The sequence below is a fragment of the Macaca fascicularis genome, chromosome 13, assembly GCF_037993035.2.
Source record: "Macaca fascicularis isolate 582-1 chromosome 13, T2T-MFA8v1.1".
Classification (NCBI taxonomy): Eukaryota; Metazoa; Chordata; class Mammalia; order Primates; family Cercopithecidae; genus Macaca; species Macaca fascicularis.
The window spans coordinates 94,337,302-94,358,681 of NC_088387.1; the positions used below are offsets into that span (position 1 = coordinate 94,337,302).

Below are 21,380 nucleotides of genomic sequence, written 5' to 3' on the forward strand. Positions count from 1 at the left end.
AAAATACCCTCTTGAGATCTGATCTTGATGACTTCAATTAGAGATGGAGTCCATCTAAAGAAAGCATTTTGTAATTTAGGAGGCTCCAATCTGTATCTAGATTGTCTATAATAATGTGGGAAATTCAGACTGAATGAATCCTATATGCAGTCTCTATTTCAGAATCTCCACTTCCTACCACCATTTAAAAGCTGGGGAAGTCTGTCTGAGCACCAGGCCTGATGCTTGACTAAATGGCAAAAATTCTAAACCAGTAAAAAAAAAAAAAAAAAAAAAAAAAAGCCTAAAAAGTCACTTTCCGATCCCTGGCTTATCTAAGGATGCAAGTTAATTTGTAAATCCCCTAATGTGTATAGTTAACTTCTAGAAGAAAAAAAAAAAAAGTTAAAACCTTCTTCTTACCAACTCCACCAGAGTTCTTTCTACCAAATCCTCTTGCCTCAACAAAAAAGGAACTAACCTAACACTAGCAAAATGGATAGCAAATAGTAAATGCTCCATAAGTATTTGATTAATGAAATTGAAGATAGTATCAGATGTTTTCAAAAGAATCCTACTATTCCAAAGAAGTGTCTTAGTTTTTTATCTTACCACTAAAGAACGAAGTCAGTATTCTGATACCCAAGTCTTTAGCTTAGTCAAACAACAGCAAGACGTGTAGATGGCAAATGGCAAAAGAGTCTAACAAGGAGCAAGATGAAAGAGAATCAAGAATACAGCATTTCTACTTTTACTGCTGCTGCCGCCACTGCCAACACCCCTCCAAACCCAGCACTGCATGCTTCTCTCAGAGTCCATCCTGTTACCCAAATGATCCCACAGCAACCTCATGGCACTGCCATGAATGGAGACACACAAGGGCACCATCCACTGTGACAAGACACTGACATGCACATTGCTTTGCCTCCTGCCAGACTACGGGATGCAGAGAGGGTGCAGACCAAGGACCTTGAAAAATCAGCTTCATGTGACATCATGGTGGACATGTGTGAAAAGTACTACCCACAGAGACAGTGACATGACCATCACCAGAGATCTTTCACAGAGACCATGAGCGCCCTGTCACCTGGGAAGCAATGGCAGACCCAGCTGAGCAGTGCAGACCCAGCTGGACACAAGCTGCTCCAGACCCAGCTGGGTACAAGCTGCTGGCCCAGTTGCTGGAGTCTAGTGAAGAGGACAATATGGTGGGCATCCTCTATGACAAGATATACGAGAACTTCATGGAGGAGGTGGATACAACAGATAATAAAACCTACCAGTGGAAGAAGGGGGAACTTTGACATACACTAGCCACTAGCCTGAATGCCGGCGCAACTTAATTCCACCTGGAACCAGCCCAACCAAGGTAAGGTTCAAGTGTGTAATGGAACTAACTCTTAGAGAAGAGTTTCTGCAGAGACTAGGCTTCTATCGGCACATCTGGCTGCCAGACCGGGGCATGGGGCCCTGGCCCAGTGATTCCAGGTGCACCTAAGTGGAAAGAGATGGGAAATGGCAAAAGGTAGATGCCCTTGAAAGAAGCAACTCTACCACCTGGAATCTAGGCTGCCCCTACCCCAGCCATCATCTTTGTTATCTATACTGACCAGACTAGACAATAGTAGTACAGTATACGCCCGAGGAGCCCCACTCATTCTAAAGCTAGCTGCCCCAGCCCAAGCTATGGCAGGTTCTTCAGGAGGAGGCCCTGGACCAGGTCAGTGAGATTTCTGGCTGCATCTTTGTCCATACCAACAGCTCCATTTGTGGATGCCATATCCAAGAAGGTACTTTGAACATGGCCCGTGCAAACTTGCCCTAGTGCCCAATGCCTATGCCTCCCACAAATCCCAGAGTCCAATGAAATTTCCTCCATCTTTTTAAAAAAGGCAACATTTCTAGTAAGAAAGTACTCAAAAATGATGGGGATATGTCAAAAGGACACAAAAGCCACTTGATAGAGTTCTCAATGACAAAAAGCTGGAACAACTGACCAACAAAATAAATGATAATAATATTTAATTTATAACCCACAGAGAAAAATAAATACCTAACAATTCATACTGGCATAAGTAAATAACTGAATAAATAAATAACTGAAGGAAAAGGAAGAGTGTTTCTTCATAGTAGAATTCAAATTAATAAATGGGGAAGAATGAGAAAAAGAGAAAAAGCACTCTTAGACAAGCATCAAAGTAGTAATAAAGGCAAGAATCATCCATGGATGCTGAAATCAATGGACAAAAGGATGATGAGAAACCAGATATTTGCAAAGTCTCAAAGCATCTCTCAGCAAAATACAGTACTTAACTAATTACAAGGAGAAAAATCAGTTAACTTTACAGTGATCACTTAACCAAATTATCAAAGTTAACTTAGTAGTAAAAAGGCATCTGGACATCATATATTCCCTGATCTGATGCACTGAGGATGGTACAACAACACATCTGTATTACACTTGGGAAAAAACATATTTTTCACTCTAACAAAAAGAAAACATTAGACAAACCCATGTGGATGCACATTTTACAAAATAAGTCGCCAGTACTCTTTAAAAGCATCAAGGTCATGACAGGCAAAGAAAAATTGAGGAACTGTCACTGTTGGGGAGACTAAGGAGATATGATGATTGGATCCTGGAACAAGAAAAAGGCATTAATGGGAAGACTGGCGAAATTCAAATAAAACCTGTAGGACAATTAACAATATTGTAACAATGCTAATTTCCTGTAGTATTTCTGTAACTTTTTTGTAAATCTAAATTTGTTTCAGAAAAAAAAAAAAATCTGTTTTTTAATGCAACATTTCTAGGTGTGAGATCTTACTGTTTCAACCCCATTGTGAGAAATGACCCATTTTGGCTAGCTTTTATAATTTTCATATTAAGAGAGTTTATCAAATGATATCAGATTCAGAATATGTTTGTTGCTGGACTGCAGCAAACACAATAAGAAAACAAGCCAATGAATGAAAAACACACTTCTAAAACTCTGACGGCATGCTCTTCACAAAGAAAAAACAGAAAAAAGACATGAACATTCTAGTCATAAAACAATGACCCAGAACACAAATAAAATAACCTGAAACATAAAATGTCAAGAACTGAACAAAACCAACTGAATCAAAATATGATGAGATGATGACTTGGTGGGTTTCTGTCATGGTCAATTTTTATGAGTCTGGTAAGGAAGGGCTGTCATTAGGTAAAGGTTGAATTGGTTCTGGTACATTCACTGAACTCATTCTGGTACATACCCAGATTTTAAGTCAGTTATCCTCAAACAGTTTGTAGCATCCAGTCCCACTTTTCCATTCCGGACCACGCTAGATATGAAAGGCGAGAGCATTGGAGATATTCGGTTCAAGGCCACTTCTGGGGACATTTTAACTTGACTTGTAAATCACCACTGAAAGTAGAAGGAAAGAATGATGATCAGGGCTTACAAATGGACTAGATACAACACGCTTCCTGAAAACTGGACAGCATACAGCAGTTCCTCTTGCATGAATAAATAATTCCTTTCCCATCTCTAGCGCAGCCTCTTCCAGTGATCTTCCAGAAGAAACCACCTCACTTCTTCTCAGCTACTCAGGACTGGGACTACACCACTGCTTTTCAGGAACAGAAGGAACCCCTGAAATACAATTCCCTCTTCCTTCCCAAAGCTGATTTCTACACTGCCATACTCTACTTAAAGTGGTCCCACTCTATCTCACAACTGGCTTGCTCTATTTTAGTTGAGTCCAAGGAGCCCTTGCTAGCAATCCTCTATCCCAACACAAAAACACACACATCACTGAGTTAGCAATCTCTCCCTCTGTGTCCCCACAAGGAGTAAAAACTTGATGGATAATACCATATAAAACCCTACAACAGGCTAACCTGCTTGCAACTATTCCTTACTAGAAATTATTTACTGCTGATATACCTTTTTTTTTTTTTTTGGAGACGGAATCTCACTCTGTTGCCAGGCTGGACTGCAACAGCACAATCTCGGCTCACTGCAACCTCCGCCTCCCAGGTTCAAGTGATTCTCCTGCCTCAGCCTCCTAAGTAGCTGGGACTACAGGCATGCGCCACCAGGCCCAGCTAATTTTTGTATTTTTAGTAGAGACAGGGTTTCACCATGTTGGCCAGGATGGTCTTGATCTCTTGACCCCATGATCCACCCACCTCAGCCTCCCAAAGTGCTGGGATTACAGGCGTGAGCCACTGCGCCCGGCCCACTGCTGATATGCCTTTCTTAATAATCTTTCCGTCCACAATGTAGTAAAACTACCTGTTTATGTGATCTCTTCCCTGCAGGGACTACATTTTGAATCCCCAAGGTTTAACAGAAATACCTGGCACATGCTAAACACTCAATAAACATTTTTTAATAAATAAATGAGTAAGGGGACAAAAGTTAGAGAAATATTTCTGTATGGAGAGAAGATAATGTGCCCCCCCCCAAAAAAAATTTGGTAGGGGAATAGACATAACAAAACCCAAGGGATAGATATAGCAAAAATCTACTTGACAATTAAATTATGAAAACATCACCTATGCAGCTATCAAGCAACACAGACTAACACGGATCTTAAGGTATTTGACTTTAAGGCACTAAGTCCTTACACTTAAAACCACAAAAGTAGAACCAATACATCATATCTAAATTATCTGGAAACTCAGGGGCTGGGGGAGAGAGTACACGAATTCTTCTTAATAGATTTCTAAATGAAAGCCTCTTCCTTCAGAGGAATAAGTCGATTCAAATGATCGTTTCCTTCCTCAATTTTAAAGAATAATGCCACATCAAAAGAAAATTAATTTCCAGCAAGTTACCAGTAAATGATGTTCTGGTTCTAGTTTTCATACATTATACCACATGAAAACTTGCAAGTCCTTGCTAAAATAAATGTTGAAAAGTAGAACCTGTTTCAATGTATTATTTCAGATAGTAAATAATAAATTTATTTGCTAATTTGATAGCTCAAAAAATAACACTTTGACCCTATATAGTGATGACACCCAGAAGTATCTTCAAGATACTTATAACACCTTTATACTTATACTTCAGTTCCAAAATCATCCTTTTTGTAAATATAAAACAAGCTCTTCTTCTGACCACTTAACAGATGACCCCCACCGACTATTCTCTCATTTCAAAGTAAGACTAAACATCTAACACAGTACTACCAATCATAAAAATCATGTACTTTTTAAAATGTTTTATCACTTATAAGGAGCGTCCATATATACTACTGCAGTTGATCTTCACAAGCCCGAGGTAGTAAAGAATTTTAATTCCCATTTTGCAGATAATATGGGTAATTATTATCATTTGATTCTGAACAGTATACTAATCCACATCATAATTTTGAAGCCTATTTTTTTCCATTCGCCAACATTTCCACCTTCATGTCTATGTCACAATTCTTGAAGGGATGCTTATCAAAGTCATATGCTAAGTATAAATATACCCATGTTATAAAAAAGTAAAAGGGTCTCACCTATATTACAAAATTGTTCTTCTGTGTTTTTTCCCACAGTACCTATTATTACTTTATCTCGTGTTTCTACAAAAGAAGGAAACAGAACCAACACATTCTAGACATCTATCTACCCACTATCAGGCATTATATTACTTTCTATCTGTAATTTCATTTACTTTCCCCCAACTCTGTTCCCTGAGAACAATAATTGTTCCCATTTGACAAATGGAAGCTAAAGAAACTTGACAAATAGAAAATTAAAGCTCAACAAAATAGAGTAACTTGTTGAACGTTGGAAGTTGGAGCATCAGAATTCGAATCCGGCTTCTCCAAGTCCACTATACCCATCTTCCTCTCAAATAAACATTGATAACTTCGATCACCAAAGAGAAAAGCATCAAGGTGATTTTTTAAAGCGTATATCTTATAAAATGTGAACAGACAAAAAGTAACAAATTTAAACAAATGATTGCTTTACCACTAAAAACACACTGGACTATTGCTGGGCTACTGCTGAACCTGTTCAGAGTGATTCACTAGACAAATGTTAAAAGGAACAACCTTGCTCTAGAAGCCAAACCATACTAAAAGTGACACCAATACATTCTAATTCAGCAACGGTCGTGACTTTAGAATGACACCTTAGGGATGAATTCTCTTTATTTCTAGGGCAGCCATAATACTATTTTTTGACAGTGCAAGGTTTCACGCAGTTTTAAAATCTATTTCAACCACGAGGAGGTGTGACTTCTCTTAAAAAAAAAAACAAGGGAGGCTGGAATACAATGACTCCAAAATCAGAGGTCACTTAGCCAAAAACACTGGTCCTTTGGTGCAGTGAACTGGGTACATGGACAGGGAGTCACCACCGGTAGTAACTCTTACGCATGGCAGCACTATAATACACCCCAGATATACAAATATTTATGGTGGTCAGAGTCACCTGAATGCTTCTCCTGCAATTTGTATTTCCTGATTTTGACGTATTGCAAAAGGAAAATGCAAAATTACAATTTTTGCAAGGGTCTGCTACCCCAAAATAAAGTTACAAAAGGTCCTTTGATGAGAGGCCTGGGGATTACAAAGACGTCTAAAGCGCCATCCAGGTTCTTGCAATTAAAAATAGATGACAAACACGGAAACATGTGCCCTGCTGACGTCATGGAACGGAAAGGGGTGGCATCCTGCTGCGTCACGTCGACGTCATACAGCGCACGAGGGAAGTTACACTGGGGAAGCAATTTCCCCCAAGGGGCAACATTCGAGAAAAACAAGCTAGCTCAGACCCGAAGAATGACCACCCCACTCTAGGGGACGTCTTAAAAGGGACACTCTCCCCTCTCCCAAACTGTATGGTTCCCCTCATCAGGCAACAAGGAACTAATACTCGGGGTTTACAGGGACCAGGGGATGGGCCATACATGGAGAAAGAGACGCATCTGGCCTTGGGGGCTCGTTCTTGAGGGGATCAGCGTGATGGGGATGAGAAGGGCATCTTTGGAACGGGGGGCCTTCCCCATAGGAAGAGGAGGCGAGTCCCCTGGCCATATTTAAACCACGGTTCTCCACGCCACCTGTGCGACTCGGGATCCAACCTCCCCGCACCAGCCCCAGTCCAGGTACCTGGAACTTAGTCCGATCGGTAACCGGCGACTACGTGGGGTACAGGTACCCGAGCGCGCCCCCGACCGACGCACCGACCTGCGCGCGCGCCGCGGGCCGGATGCGTGCGCACTCCCCGGACGTCCCGCCCCGCCCCCTCTGCGGCCCCAGAGCTGGGCGGCGTGCGCGCCCCCGCGCCGCGCCGAGCCGGGCGCTCGGAAAGGCGTCCCCGCGGTGCCTGACAGTTCCTTCCTCAGTGCCTGCCCCGTGAGTGGCGAGGAGCGCGGAGTCTTGCCACATCAGGAGGGCCCTGTTACGTGAGGCTGTGCACGGAGACTATTCCAGGAAGAAGAGGGGACACTTGGTGGGCGGGGTGATTTCGGGCAGTCAGGTGGGCGACCCGCGTAGGCGTCTGAAAGGCCCGCGTCGTTAGGGAAGGCAGGAGCGGCGTCTCTGGTTACAGGGTTGGGCAAAGGGCAGAGGTCAGCGTCCAGGTTGGACAGCAGCACCTTTGAGCGATGGCGGCGTCTGGGGAACCCTGGAGGCAGTGGCAGGAGGAGGTGGCGGCGGTGGTAGTGGTGGGCTCCTGCATGACCGACCTGGTCAGGTTAGTCCGGGGCGAGTTACTGAGTCTGCGGCTTGGGGGAGGAGGTGTGCCGTGCGCTATGCGCCCAGCGGAGCTCTTGGGCGCTGGGTCTCCAGGGATAGACCGTGCTAGCTTTGGGTATGAGCTGCAGGTTTTCGAACCCCTCAGCCTGCCTTCCCGGCATGAAAGAATTTGAGTCTGTAAAGGTAAACCTCAGGGGAGGGGACATAAGAGGCCAGGGTTTAGTGAAATCTCTAATATTACTCAAAGCGCTCCCCAAAGACCTTTCTTGGCCCGGCTGCTGAGCCTTTCCCCAAACGAGCCAGGGAACTTTGCCTACGTCATTTTACCTCCTCCGAGAATGTGCCTACCTCACAGGGTTGTTGTGAGGACTAAATGAAGTAAAGTGTTTTGTCAAGCGTAACATTATCCAATTTGGATATTATTCGTCTGAGCTTATTGTATAAAATAATGAGTCGAGCAGAAGTAAAAAAGTCTGTCAGCTTTCCCCATGTTGATTGTCGGCATTACTGCAGTATTTTATATTTACAGCGTATATTTCAGCAAGCCAGGTATGAATCAAAATAAAAACATAAACACAGTATTTACAACCACTAAAAACTATCATCAAATTATGATAGAAAATATGGCAAATGAAAATTGTTGAGTTAGGTCAGTAAGACTGAGTAAACAGATCCTTCTGATTTATCTTTTTTTTAAATTAAGGTAGCTTTTCTGATTATAAAAGTAAAGTATGTTCATTGTAAAAGTAGTAATAAATTCAGATATTCCAAGAAAATCCTACCACTCCAATTACTGCAGTTCAGTCTTTTGATGAATATCTTTTCAGATGTAATGCTACTTTTATGTTATAAAAATGATCAGGTATACTACAGTAACACCTCATCTGTCCTGAAATGTTGCTTTTCCAAAGGGTATTAGAGAAAGTGGAACTAAACAAAAAAGCCTTGGGGCAATCAAAATAAGTCACCAAATTGCTGCACCAAACCACCTGTATTCTACTCAAAAAATAGGTCTAGGGTCTTCATGTAACCAATTTAACCTTACCTTAAAATATTTATAAGCTGTGTTGCCAAATTTCCACTGAGATTAGAAAGGTGGGAGTAGAGAGGAGAGACTGCTAGAGGCAGTTATAGTGACTGATGAAAACTTGAGGGTGAGTAGGAGACTATGTAACAAGAAGAAGCAATAAAAGAATTTTAAATATCAGTGACCTTTATTTTTCCACAAATATTAGAACTATTTTGTCAGACACTGTGCCAAAATAAAAATACTTTCCTTTGGTGACAGAGCATAAAATTGAATCTAGTTGGAGACATTTGTTGAAGAGGCCTGTACATCTTTTTCTAGAGCAAGAGTCAGTAAACTTTTCTGTAAAGGGCCAGATAGTAAATATTTTAGACTTTGCAAGCCATGTATGGTCTAGGTCACATTTTTTTAACAACATTTTTTAAATGTAAAAACCATTCTTACCTCCCAAGCCTTACAAGAACATCCTGCAGGCCATAGATTACAGACACCTGTGTAGAAAGAACATCACTGTGTTTACAACACAATATAGCAATTGCTTTTACTGGTGATGACTCTTTTCAATAAAAGGTTATATGGTACTTGTTAAATTTTGTATAAAAATGGGACATGTATTTCACTTTAGAAAAAGTTTCATCAAAAATTCATAAAGTTTAGTTACATAAAGAATAAACCTTCAGTAAACCTTCATCTAAAATGGTCATCCCATGCGAAATCCACCTAGCTAAATGTTTACCGTGATTTTATATGTGAAGTGGCAGAAGAGTAAGAAAACTAAAGTGGGCCAGGCGCAGTGGCTCACACCTGTGATCCCAGCACTTTGGGAGGCCAAGGTGGGCAGATCACCTGAGATCAGGAGTTTGAGACCAGCCCAGCCAACATGGTGAAACCCCATCTCTACTAAAAATATAAAAATTAGCTGGGCATGGTAGCTGGCACCTGTGATCCCAGCTACTCAGGAGGCTGAGGCAGGAGAATTGCTTGAACCTGGGAGGTGGAGTTAGCAATGAGCCGAGATCGCGCCATTGCACTCCAGCTTGGGCGACAAGAGCAAAACATCTCAAAACAAAAAAAAAAAAAAGAAAAGAAAATTAAGTTTTCTCATACATACTACCTAAATAAAAGTGTCAGGGTTAAAATTCAGAGCCATTTCCTTGTTACCAAACTAAGAACTTTCTGTGAAGCTTGACCATCAGATACTAAAAATAACTATAATACTTTGTGGGGTGGGGTAGGGGAGTGGTGTCAAAAGCCCATTTTAGTATCCGTCAGGGTTTTAAAATCTTATTTCAGAGCTAGAAAAATCTGGAAATTATTTATTCTAGTCCTTCAGTTTTTAGGTAAATAAACTGAAGCCCAGAGAATAATTTCTCCTCTTGCCCATATTCTTTCCTTCATAAAATATCCAAGTTTCTTCTCTTCACATGAATCATTAGTAAAAATCTAATCATTAGTAAAATTTTTACTAATGATTCACTAATCATTAGTAAAATCATTAGTAAAAATTTTAACTAATGATTGGTAAAATCGTTAGTAAAAAATCATTAGTAAAATCATTAGTAAAAATTTTATTCCCGTATAGACTCTCACTACTAATTCCCACAGGTTTTCAACAAACTTTTCATGGTCTCTCATTACTTATGACTCTGAAGATCTTCACAGAAATCAGAGTATAGGATTTTCATTTAAAACCCTACATCTGTGATAAACTTGGGTGCAACTTTTCTAGTTACAGTTAGTATCATGATTATATTAATTATCTACTGCTGCTGTAACAGATTACCAAACTTAATAATTAAGTAACGCAAGTTTATTTTTTTACAGTTCTGGAGATCAGAAGTCTAATACGGGTCTCAGTGGGCTAAAATCAAGGTGTCAGCAGGGCTGGGCTCCATTCTGGAGACTCTAGAGGAGGCTCTGTTTTCTTTCCTTTTCCACCTTCCAGAGACTGCCCACATCCTTGGTTCATCATGGCCCCTTCCTCCATCTTCAAAGCCAGCAATGGTTGTTCAGGTCTTTCCCACATCACATCACTCTGACCCCCAGTCTTCTGGCTCCCTCTTCTACATTATAAGAATGCTTGTGATTACATTAGGGGAATTAATTACATTAATTCAGGATAATCTCTTTATTTTATGGTAGCTTATTAGGAACCTTAATTTCCCCTTGCCATGTAACACCATATTCACAAATTCTGGGGATTTGGATGTGGACATCCTTTGGGATAGGGGAGCAGAGAGTATGTTATTTTTGCTACCACAGTGGTTAAGCTTGAAGTAAAAAATCCTACAATACTTAGTTCTCAGAGACTCTTTGAACCTATCATTCTATCCTCACATTTTACAGGTGAGATAAGGAAGAAAGCTTCAATGACTTACTCCAAATCACACAGCCAGTGAGTGGCATAGTAAAGGCTGCTACCCAGGTCTCCCAATCCTTACCTTTCTTTTTTATTTTTTTAAATATATATTTTCTATTTTTTTTTTTTTTAAAGATGGGCTCTCGCTGTATTGCGTAGGCTGGTCTTAAACTCCTGGGCTCAAGCTATCGTCCTACTTGGCCTCCCAAAGTGCAGTGGTTACAGGCGTGAGCCACCGTGCCTGGCCCCAATTCTTATCTTTCCATTATATCATTCCACCTCTAACTCTGACTAGTGTTTATTGCCCTTTTCATCTACAGTACATTTGATAGCTTGTAGTCTGTACATTCATTGTTAACTTTATAAACTGATAAGGAATAACAACTAAGGATTTATAATTTTCAAGTCTAAAGATAGTATCTTTATTACTGTGCCTTATTCCTAAATTTAACTGTAACCTGGACACCCATGCCTATTCTTTAGTATCACTTCAGAAATAAAACTGCTTCAATAACTAAGCCCTTTTGGATGGCATCCAAACCCAACTTACTTTATATATTACATTACTGTGTGCCAGACACTGCTAATTCAATCAATGAATAACTGGTTTTTTCATTTCTAATTTCAGTCAGCTATGAGTAGTAAGTCCTATGTAGTAATAATTTTTAAAAATCATTAGCTCATACAGCATGACAAACAATTGAAATTATTTAATACTTTTTCTCATTATCCTCTTCCTTCTTGAACACTCATCTCTAAAGTTACACACTACAAAGATACAAGAAATGAACCCTGGTCTTATGGGATATAAAGTCAAAGATTTTCCAAAGACAGATTTCCCCCCCAAAAAAAAAAAGTGTGAACATTTTTAGACATTAGGCTCATAGGCCTTTGTTAATCATGCTTTCATGAGTAATCCTTATTTTTTTATGACCTGTATCACCCATTTTTTCAATTATTCATTCAAGAAATACTTATTGAATTTATAGTGTGTGCCAGGCACTTCCCGATGTGCAGAGGATACAGCAGTGAAAACACAGACAAAAATCCCTGCCTCATGAAGTTTACATTCTAGTAAGACAATATCAGTAGAAATAAGATAAATACATAGTATGTTAGATAAAAGCTAAGGAGAAAAATTAAACATGTAAAGAGGGATGGGAATAGGAACTTTAGATTACTGGCTTCAGAAAGCCTCACTGAAAAGGCCATTTAGAGTAAAGACCTAAAGGAGGAAGGAAAACAAGTCATAATGTGAGGGAAGAGCATTCCAGGCAGAGGGGATAGCATACTTGAAGGCCCTGTTCAGTGAAGAACATGGAGTCCAGTGTGGCTGAAGAAGAAAAAAGGAGTCAGGAGAGAGCAATCAGTGATTAAAGAACATTGAATCATACTCTGCATGAGATGAAAAGCTAGTGGAGGATTTGAGCAGAGGAGTGGTATAATCTTATTTTGATTTTAATAGGATCTCTCTAAGGGCTATGTGAGGATAAATAGCATGAAGGAAGGCAAATACAGAAGCAGGGAGACAAATTGAGAGTCACTTCCAACAGTCTGGGCAAGAAATGATGGTAGCTGGAAAGCAGTGCAAGTGGAGAGAAAGCATCTTTTGATTATATTTTTGGAGTAGAGTTGACAGGATATGCTGCAGAGTAAGAGATCTGTCAAGGATTACTCTTAAGTGCTACAGCCTCTGCAACTGGAAGAGGAAATTGACCTCTACTAAAATGCAGAAGATTGTGTGCAGAGAAAGTTGGGTGGGAGAGGGCTGTATCAGGGGCACAGAGTGGACATGGGAGGGTTGAGGTACCTACTAGACATCCAACTGAAGAGGTCAAGAAGACAGATACAAGAGTTTGGAGTTCCAAGGAGAGGTCCAACCCAGAGATATAAATTTCAGAGTCATCAGTGTATAGATGGTATTTAAAGCCATGAGGCTGGATGAGATCACTGAGGGTCTGATCTCCTAGGGCACTACAACGTTTAGAGGATAGATTTTTAATAAAATTGACTTCCTGTCTCTCTTCCAGTCTCTCTACAGTCCTAAAACTTGCTTTGAGACAAGCTTAATACAAACCTATGTTTATATTTCCATGGCAATAGACTCTGATGTCAACTAAAACTCTGTGTTATCTTTTTACATGCTGCCAATTAAAAGTGATGGCTTGAGAGATAAGCGTCTAAATTTAATCCTGCCAAATCAGGAAATAAGTGCCTAATTTTCAAAAGGTTTAATTGAATAGTGGAATAAGTGAATTTAGAAACTTTTAGATCCAAAGTGGATGAAGCATTGGACCTAGATTACTTTAAAAAAAAGTTATGGCCAGTCACAGTAGTGACTCAAGACTATAATCCCAGCACTTTGGGAAGCCGAGGCGGGTGGATCCCTGGAGCTCAGGAGTTAAGACCAGCCTGGGCAACATGGCAAAACCCTGTCTCTGCAAAAAATACATAAATTAGCTGGGCATAGTGGTGTGAGCCTGTGGTCCCAACTCCTGGAGGGCTGAGGTGGGAGGATCACTGGAGACCCAGAGGTTGAGGCTGCAGTGAGCCTTGATTGCACACTGTACTCCAGCCTGGGCAACAGACTGAGACCCTGTTAAACATACAAAATAAAAAAGAGTTATACTGTACCTATCAAAGTTTATATTTGTTTGACATAATACAGTGCTTTCTAACTGGGACACAGGTTAGAGAGTCAAGAAGCCTCTTGGCTGGTCGTATTTAAAACAGAGAAATCTCTTTTATAGTCACATTTTCAGAAACTAAAAAAGGAATATTAATCCAAAAAGTATCATGCTTTCCAGTATTGGAGGAATATAATATCATCCTTCATTATTCTTTCTGCTTCTTAATTTGATCTGAAAAGTTGCTTATAAGTTACCAATCATTTATTAAATTAGTATTTTGTTAAACATAGTTCTATCAGCTGTATTGCCTAATATCAAAAGTTTAATGTAATTAGATCTCATTTGTCAATTTTTGCTTTTGTTGCAATTGCTTTTGGCATTTTTGCCATGAAATTTTTGCCTGTCCTATGTCCAGAATGGTATTGCCTAGGTTGTCTTCCAGGGTTTTTATGGTTTCAGGTTTTACATTCATCTTTAATTCATCTTGAGTTGATTTTTGTATTTGGTGTGAGAAAGGGGTCCAGTTTTGGTCTTCTGCACATGGCTAGACAGTTATTCCAGCACCATTTATTGAATAGGGAGTCCTTTCTCCATTGATTGTTTTTGTCCATTCCCATTCGTGGGAAATTTACTATGTCCCTTTAATGAAAATATACATTAAAAAATTGTGGTTGGGCGCAGTGGCTCATGCCTGTAATCCCAGCACTTTGGGAAGCAGAGGTGGGAGGACTGTTTGAACCCAGGGGTTTAAGACCAGCCTAGGTAACAGGGTGAGGAGACTCTGTCTCTTAAAAAAAAAAGCATATGACAAAGAAAGCACCTACTGTGTACTATTACAAAGCAGTTCCTTTAGCAATCCATTCCTTTGCCAGCTCTCTGTGCCTTAGGCTTTTCATGTCTGTATTCCAAGGAGAACAAAGTAAGGTGGACTTTGTGATGAGTTTTGCTCTAGTATTTTGATGACTTGTTTATAATATTGAAATACTTGTAGTGTGCTAAACACTAAGAATACTGCAGTTCGGAAAACACTGTTACTGCTTGTCTTCGTCCCTTTTGTGCTGCCATAACAGAATACCTAAGACTGGGTAATTTATTTTTTTTAAAGTTCAGGGGTACATGTGCAGGTTTATTATATAGGTGAATTCGTCATGTGGGTTTGTGGTACCCAGGTATTATTATTTTTTTTTTTTGTCACCCAGGTATTAAGCCTAGTTCTCATTAGTTCTTTTTCCTGATCCTCTTCCCTCCTTTCACCTTCCACCCTCAGGTAGACCCCAGTGTGTATTCTTCACATCTGTGTGTCCAGGTGTTCTCATCATTTAGCTCCCACTTATAAGTAAGAACATACCGTATTTAGCTCTCTATTCCTACGTTTGTGTGCTAAGGATAATGGCCTCCAGCTCCATCCATGTTCTGGCAAAGTACATGATCTTGTTCTTTTTAATAGCTGTGTAGTATGTCCAGAATGGTATTGCCTAGGTTGTCTTCCAGGGTTTTTATGGTTTCAGGTTTTACATTCATCTTTAATTCATCTCGAGTTGATTTTTGTATATGGTGTAAGAAAGGGGTCCAGTTTTGGTCTTCTGCACATGGCTAGACAGTTATTCCAGCACCATTTATTGAATAGGGAGTCCTTTCTCCATTGATTGTTTTTGTCCATTTTGCCAAAGATCAGATGGTTGTAGGTATGTGGCCTTATTTTTGGGACTTTTTGTTCTGTTCCATTGGTCTATGTGTCTGTTTTTGTACCAGTACCATGCTGTTTTGGTTACTATAGCCCTGAAGTATAGTTTGAAGTCAGATAGTGTGATGCCTCCAGCTTTGTTCTTTTTCCTTAGGATTGCCTTGGCTATTCAGGTTCTTTTTGGTTCCGTGTGAATTTTTATTTTATTTTATTTTATTTTATTTTATTATTATTATTTTTTTTTTTTTTTTTTTGAGACAGAGGCTTACTCTGTCACCCAGGCTGGAGTGTAGTAGTGCAGTCTTGGCTCACTGCAACCTCCACCTCCCAGATTCAAGCAATTCTCCTGCCTCAGCCTCCTGAATAGCTGGGACCACAGGCCCGCACCACCACAGCTGGCTAATTTTTGTATTTTTAGTAGAGACGGGGTTTTGCCATGTTGACCAGTCTGGTCTCAAACTCCTGAACTCAGGTGATCTGCCAGCCTCGACCTCCCAACGTGCTGGGATTACAGAGGTGAGCCACTGCGCCTGGCCTTATTTTTCTTGAGACAGAATCTTGCTCTTTCACCCAGGCTGGAGCGCAGCAATGTGATCATGACCTACTGCGGCCTCAACTTCCAGGCTCCAGCAATCCCCCCACCTTAACCTCCGAGTAGCTGGAACCATAGGCACACACCGCCATGCCCAGCTAATTTCTGTATTTTTTTTCCCAAAGATGGGGTTTTGCCATGTTGCTCAGGATGGTCTCGAACTCCTGAGCTGAAGCATCCCACCCACCTCAGCCTCCCAAAGTGCTGGGATTACAGGTGTGAGCCATCATGTGCAGCCCCGTTTGAATTTTAAAATTCTTTTTTCTAGTTTTGTGATGAATGTCATGGTAGCTTAATAAGAATAGTATTGAATCTGTAAATTGCTTTGGGCAGTATGGCCATTTTAATGATATTGATTCTTCCTGTCCATGAGCATGGAATGTTTTTTCTATTTGTTTTTGTCATCCCTGATTTCTTCAATCAGTGTTTTGTAGTTCTCATTGTAGAGATTTCTCATCTCCCTGGATAGCTGTATTTCTAGGCATTCTATTTTTTGTATGTGGTAATTGTGGATGGGATTGCATCCTTAATTTGGCTTTTGGCTTGACTGTTAGTGTATCGGGATGCTAGTGATTTTTTGTATGTTGATTTTATATCCTGAGACTTTGCTGAAGTTGTTTAACAACTTAAGGAGCTTTTGAGCCAAGATTATGGGGTTTCCTAGGTATAGAATCATGTCGTCTGCAAACAGGGATAGTTTGACTTCTGTCTTCCTACTTGAATGCCTTTTATTTCTTTCTCTTGCCTGGTTACTCTGGCAAGGACTTCCTCTACTATGTTGAATAGGAGTGGCGAGAGGAGGCATCCTTATCTTGTGCTGGTTTTCAAGGGAAATGCTTCCAGCTTTTTCCCATTCAGTATGATGTTGGCTGTGGGTTTGTCATAGATGGTTCTTATTATTTTGAGATATGGTCCTTCAATGCCTAGTTTATTGAGAGTTTTTAACACAAAGGGGTGTTCATTTTATGGAAAGCCTTTTCTACAACTATTGAGATAATCATGTGGTTTTTGTCTTTAGTTCTGTTTGTGTGATGAATCACAGTTATTGATTTGCATATGTCAAACCAACCTTGCATCCCAGGGAAAAGCCTACTTGATCATGGTGGATTAGCTTTTTGATGTGCTGCTGGATTCAATTTTCTTTTTTTTTTGTACCAGGTTTTGGTATCAGGATGATGCTGGCCTCATAGAATGAGTTAGGGAGGAGTCCTTCCTCCTCAGTTTTTTGGAATAGTTTCAGTAGGAATGGTACTAGCTCTTCTTTGTACATCTGACAGAATTCGGCTGTGAATTCGTCTGCTCCTGGCCTGTTTTTTAGTTGGTAGGCTATTTATTACTGATTCAATTTTGGAGCTCATTGTTGGTCTGTTCAAGGATTCAGTTTCTTCCTGGTTCTGTCTTGGGAGAGTGTATGTGTCCAGGAATTTATCCAGTTCTTCTAAACTTTCTAGTTTGTGTGCATAGAGGGATTTATAATATTCTCTGATGGTTATTTGTATCTCCGTGGGGTCAGTGGTAATAACCCCTTTAAGTTCTGTTCATTAAATATAATGAACAGAAATGTATTGGCTCATGGTTCTCTCCAGAATGGAGAGTCCAAGATCAAGGGCATCTGGTGAAATCGCTGTGCCATTCCATGGTAGAAGAATAAAGTGGGTGGGGAGGAAGAGAGAGAAGTAAAAAGAGGTTAAACTTGTCCTTTTGTTAGGAACTCACTCCCTTGATAACAAACTCACTGCCATGATAATGGCATTAATCCATTCATGAGGACAGAGCTCTCATGACCTAAACTCCACTTAAAAGTCTCACCTGCCAGTGCCATTTCATTGGCAATTAAATTTCAACATGAGTTTAGGAGGGTACAAACATTTGAACCATAGCACTGCTCTTAGGGAATTTAGAGTCCAAAGAAGAAGGCAGACACAAAAAGAGATTATTATAGTATGACGTGGTAAGTGCCTGCAGGTTATGCGGGAGAACAGGGAAAACTTCCTGGAAGAGATGCCCCCTGAGCCAAATTTTTAAAAATAAGCAGGTGCTAACCCAGAAAAAAGGGGAAGGAAGACATTCCACCACCTGGGGTTACACACAGAAGCAAAATCATGGAGGTGCTTGCATGGTACATGCTGAGGCAGCAACCCTTGGATCTTAGAACATCAAGATATACAGTGGTGATGAAAGGCCTAATCAGCCATGCTGAGGTGCTTTGGTTTTATTCTGTAGGCCCTGGAAACCAGCGAAGGGCTCAAAGTATAAGAATGACAGCCAGATTTATATTTCACATAGTTCACTTAGTGCTAAAGTCAGATTTAAAAGAAGCCAATGTTTTGAAGGCATCAAAGGCATTCTTCTTGAAGACAGGAAGACCCATTTGAAAGGTAAAGCAATAGTACTCAGAAATGTTGATGATGGTGCGAACTAGGACAGTAGTGCTGGGAATCAAAAAGAGGAAAAAGCCTAAAGATATATTTAGGGGCGCTGGGCGCAGTGGCTCACACCTGTAATCCCAGCACTTTGGGAGGCTGAGGCAGGCGGATCACGAGGTCAGGAGATCAAGACCATCCTGGCTAACATGGTGAAACCCCGTCTCTACTAAAAAATACAAAAAATTAGCCAGGTGTGGTGGCGGGCACTTGTAGTCCCAGCTACTCAGGAGGCTGAGGCAGGAGAATGGCATGAACCTGGGAGGCGGAGCTGGCAGTGAGCCAAGATCATGCCACTGCACTCCAACCTGGGCAATAGAGCGAGACTCCGTCTCAAAAAAAAAAAAAAAACAAAGAAAAGAAAAGAAGAAATATTTAGGGGCTAAAATAGTTGGAAACAACTGTTTAGTAAAGTGGGCATGAATCAAGCATTCGCTCTCTGATCTTTTGTAAGAAAACACTAATGTTGAAACTTTACTTTCCCACATTGACAAGACCTAGAAGGTAGATCCTTGGAAAGAATCCCATCTGATAGAACAAAAGCATTCCATGCTTACTACTTTTATGGGGGGGGGGGCAGTTATATTCCTTAAAAATCAAAATAAATGTTATCAAATAATTAAGAGATAGTCAGATTCTCACTAGGGGAAAAAAGTCCTAATTTGGTTTTGAGATTTAAGAAAAAATACAGGTATTCTTTCATAATTGTAATGGAGACGCTAATGACAAATTTAGCTCAAAAAGTTTGCAAATATTAAATGGAGGCAATGAAATGACAGAAGATATAAACATAAAATAGAATGTTAAAATACGAAATAGAATCTTCCATATACCAGTACAACATTCTTAAGGAAAAAAAAAAACTACACAAAGCTCAACCACCCATGTAACAAAGATATTTATAATGTGTAAATTGTTGTCGGGGAACTTAGGTACTGTGGAACTAGAGAATATCTGAGTAGCAAAGAAACTTGAGTTCATTTTTGTGTTGAAATGACCACCCTGTTCATTTTAAATATAGGAAGCACAAGTCTAGAAAGAATTAACTGATTTTCCCCCAGCTAATACCTAATTAGGATTAGAGCCAGGATTAAAGTTTTTATCTTTTGGCTCTCAAATATTAACACATTGTGTTACTGTGAAGTTTTGAGTAGCATTTCAGAAGTTTGACATGTACTGGATTTACAGGAGACAAAGTGTTCAGAAGTGCTAGTAAGAACCAATTTCCTTGAAAAAGAAAACAAAGCTAATATTGCAATTATCAGTATCAGAGTACTTAGTAGTATTGTCCTTTAGAATTTTTTTCAGACCTGCCATTTTTATTATGTTATATGCATATATGTTATATGCATAACATTTACCATTTTAAATTTACAATTCATTAGCATTAAGTACACCCACATTTTTTTACAAACATCACCACTAATCATCTCCAAAACTTTTTTCATATTCCTAAACAGAAATGATGTCCTTATTAAACAATAGCTCCCTATCCCCTCCTCCCCTCAGCCCCTGGCAACTACTATTCTACTTTGTATCGCTATGGATTTGACTACTTTTAGGTACATTATATAAGTGGAATCATGCAGTCTTTGCCCTTATGTGACTTACTTATTCCACTTGGCATAACATCCTCAAGAAAGGGTAAGTAAACTTGAAGACATAGTAATAGAGATTATCTAAATTTAAGCATAGAGGAAAAATGCACAGAGCCTCTGTAACCTGTGGAACAGTTTACCATATGTATAATTGGAGTCAAAGTATCTCATATAGGTGGAGTCTTTGTAACTGGCTTACTTCACTAAGCATAATGTTTTCAAAATGTATCCACGTTGTAGCATATTTCAGAATTTTCTTCCTTTTAAGGCTGAAAAATACTCCATTTATGTACTTTACACATTTTGTTTATTCATCTGTCAATGGACATTTGGGTTGCTTCTACCTTTGGGCTATTGTGAACAATGCTGCTATTAACATGGGTGTACAAATATCTGTTTGAGCCCCTGTTTTCAGTTCTTTTGAGTATATACCCAAAAGTGGGATTACTGGATCATATGGTAATTCTATGTTTAATTTTTTGGGGGACCCACCATATTGTTTTCCATAACAGCAACACTGCTTTTCCTTTTAGTTTCTTGCATTTTCTTTGTAAAGTCCCTATTCTTCATCTTACTCACCAAGCCTCCCTTTTCCTATTTCAGTTTAGACTATTTTTTTGTTTTGTCTCCCATTCGTAGTCCCTCTTTTATGTCCTCTTATGCAATTTTGCATCCCCGTATGCATGTATATCTGTCATGTCAGTATATGTTTGTGCAAGAGGAAAAATGTGTCTGTACAGGCAAGGAGCTCAGTAAACCTCATACCTTCTCTGCCCTCCTCAGTCTCAGCAGCATCATTTTTGTGGCCATTTAATACTCTGTTACATAGATATACAAAAATTTGTTGATTCAGTGCCCTAAATAAGTACTTTTAAGTTGTTTCTGTTTGCCATGATGAACTTCTTTGAACGCTTATCTTTTGGACTCATGTCTGTTTCCTTAGGTAAATTCCTAGAGATGGAATTTCTAGGTCAAAGGAAATAACATTCTTGTTTGTGTTTTGTTTTCTTTTGAGTCAAGGTCTAGTTCTGTCACCCAGGCCGGAATGCAGTGTCGCGATCGCAGCTCACTGCAGCCTTGACCTTCCAGGCTCAATCAATCCTCCCACCTCAGCCTGCTGAGTAGCTGGGACTACAGGTGCATGCCACCATGCCCAGCTAATTTTTTGTATTTTTTTTTTGGTTGAGACAAAGGTCTCACCATGTTGCCCAGGCTGCTCTCAAACTCCTGACCCCAAGCTATCTGCCCACCTTGGCCTCCCAAAGTGCAGTGATTACAGACGTGAGACACCATACCTGGCTGGAAATAACATTTTTTAAACTTTTGAAATATATTGGCAATTTGCCTTCATAAAAGTTCTTCTGAAATACACTCCTACTCACAGTGTATGAAAGGCCTA

The 21,380-nt window shown here is 40.0% G+C and overlaps 2 protein-coding genes across 24 annotated transcripts in view; one reads left to right on the top strand and one right to left on the bottom strand.

The window, feature by feature from the left end:
- Positions 1-21,380, bottom strand: part of BABAM2 (BRISC and BRCA1 A complex member 2) — a 493,921-nt gene that overhangs the window by 447,812 nt on the left and 24,729 nt on the right. For 12 of the 19 annotated variants that reach the window (XR_012422532.1, XR_012422530.1, XR_012422531.1 and 9 more), the window contains exons 1-2: positions 7,081-7,184; positions 3,238-3,389 (exon numbers count right to left, since the gene is read on the bottom strand). Coding sequence is in view for 11 of the 19 variants with exons in the window: in XM_005576244.3 (XP_005576301.1) it covers positions 3,238-3,365 (128 nt within the window). In the remaining 8 variants the exon portion in view is untranslated. Of the gene's footprint in view, positions 1-3,237; positions 3,390-5,475; positions 5,544-7,080; positions 7,185-9,139; positions 9,187-21,380 lie in introns of those variants that run through there. The other 7 variants (XM_045368628.3, XM_074012079.1, XM_074012077.1 and 4 more) reach the window with 4 other exon arrangements.
- RBKS (ribokinase) overlaps positions 7,535-21,380 on the top strand; it is a 112,162-nt gene continuing 98,316 nt past the window's right edge. For all 5 annotated transcript variants that reach the window (XR_010580643.2, XM_074012089.1, XM_065527655.2 and 2 more), the window contains exon 1: positions 7,535-7,666. Coding sequence is in view for 4 of the 5 variants with exons in the window: in XM_074012089.1 (XP_073868190.1) it covers positions 7,578-7,666 (89 nt within the window). In the remaining variant the exon portion in view is untranslated. The remainder of the gene's footprint in view (positions 7,667-21,380) is intronic.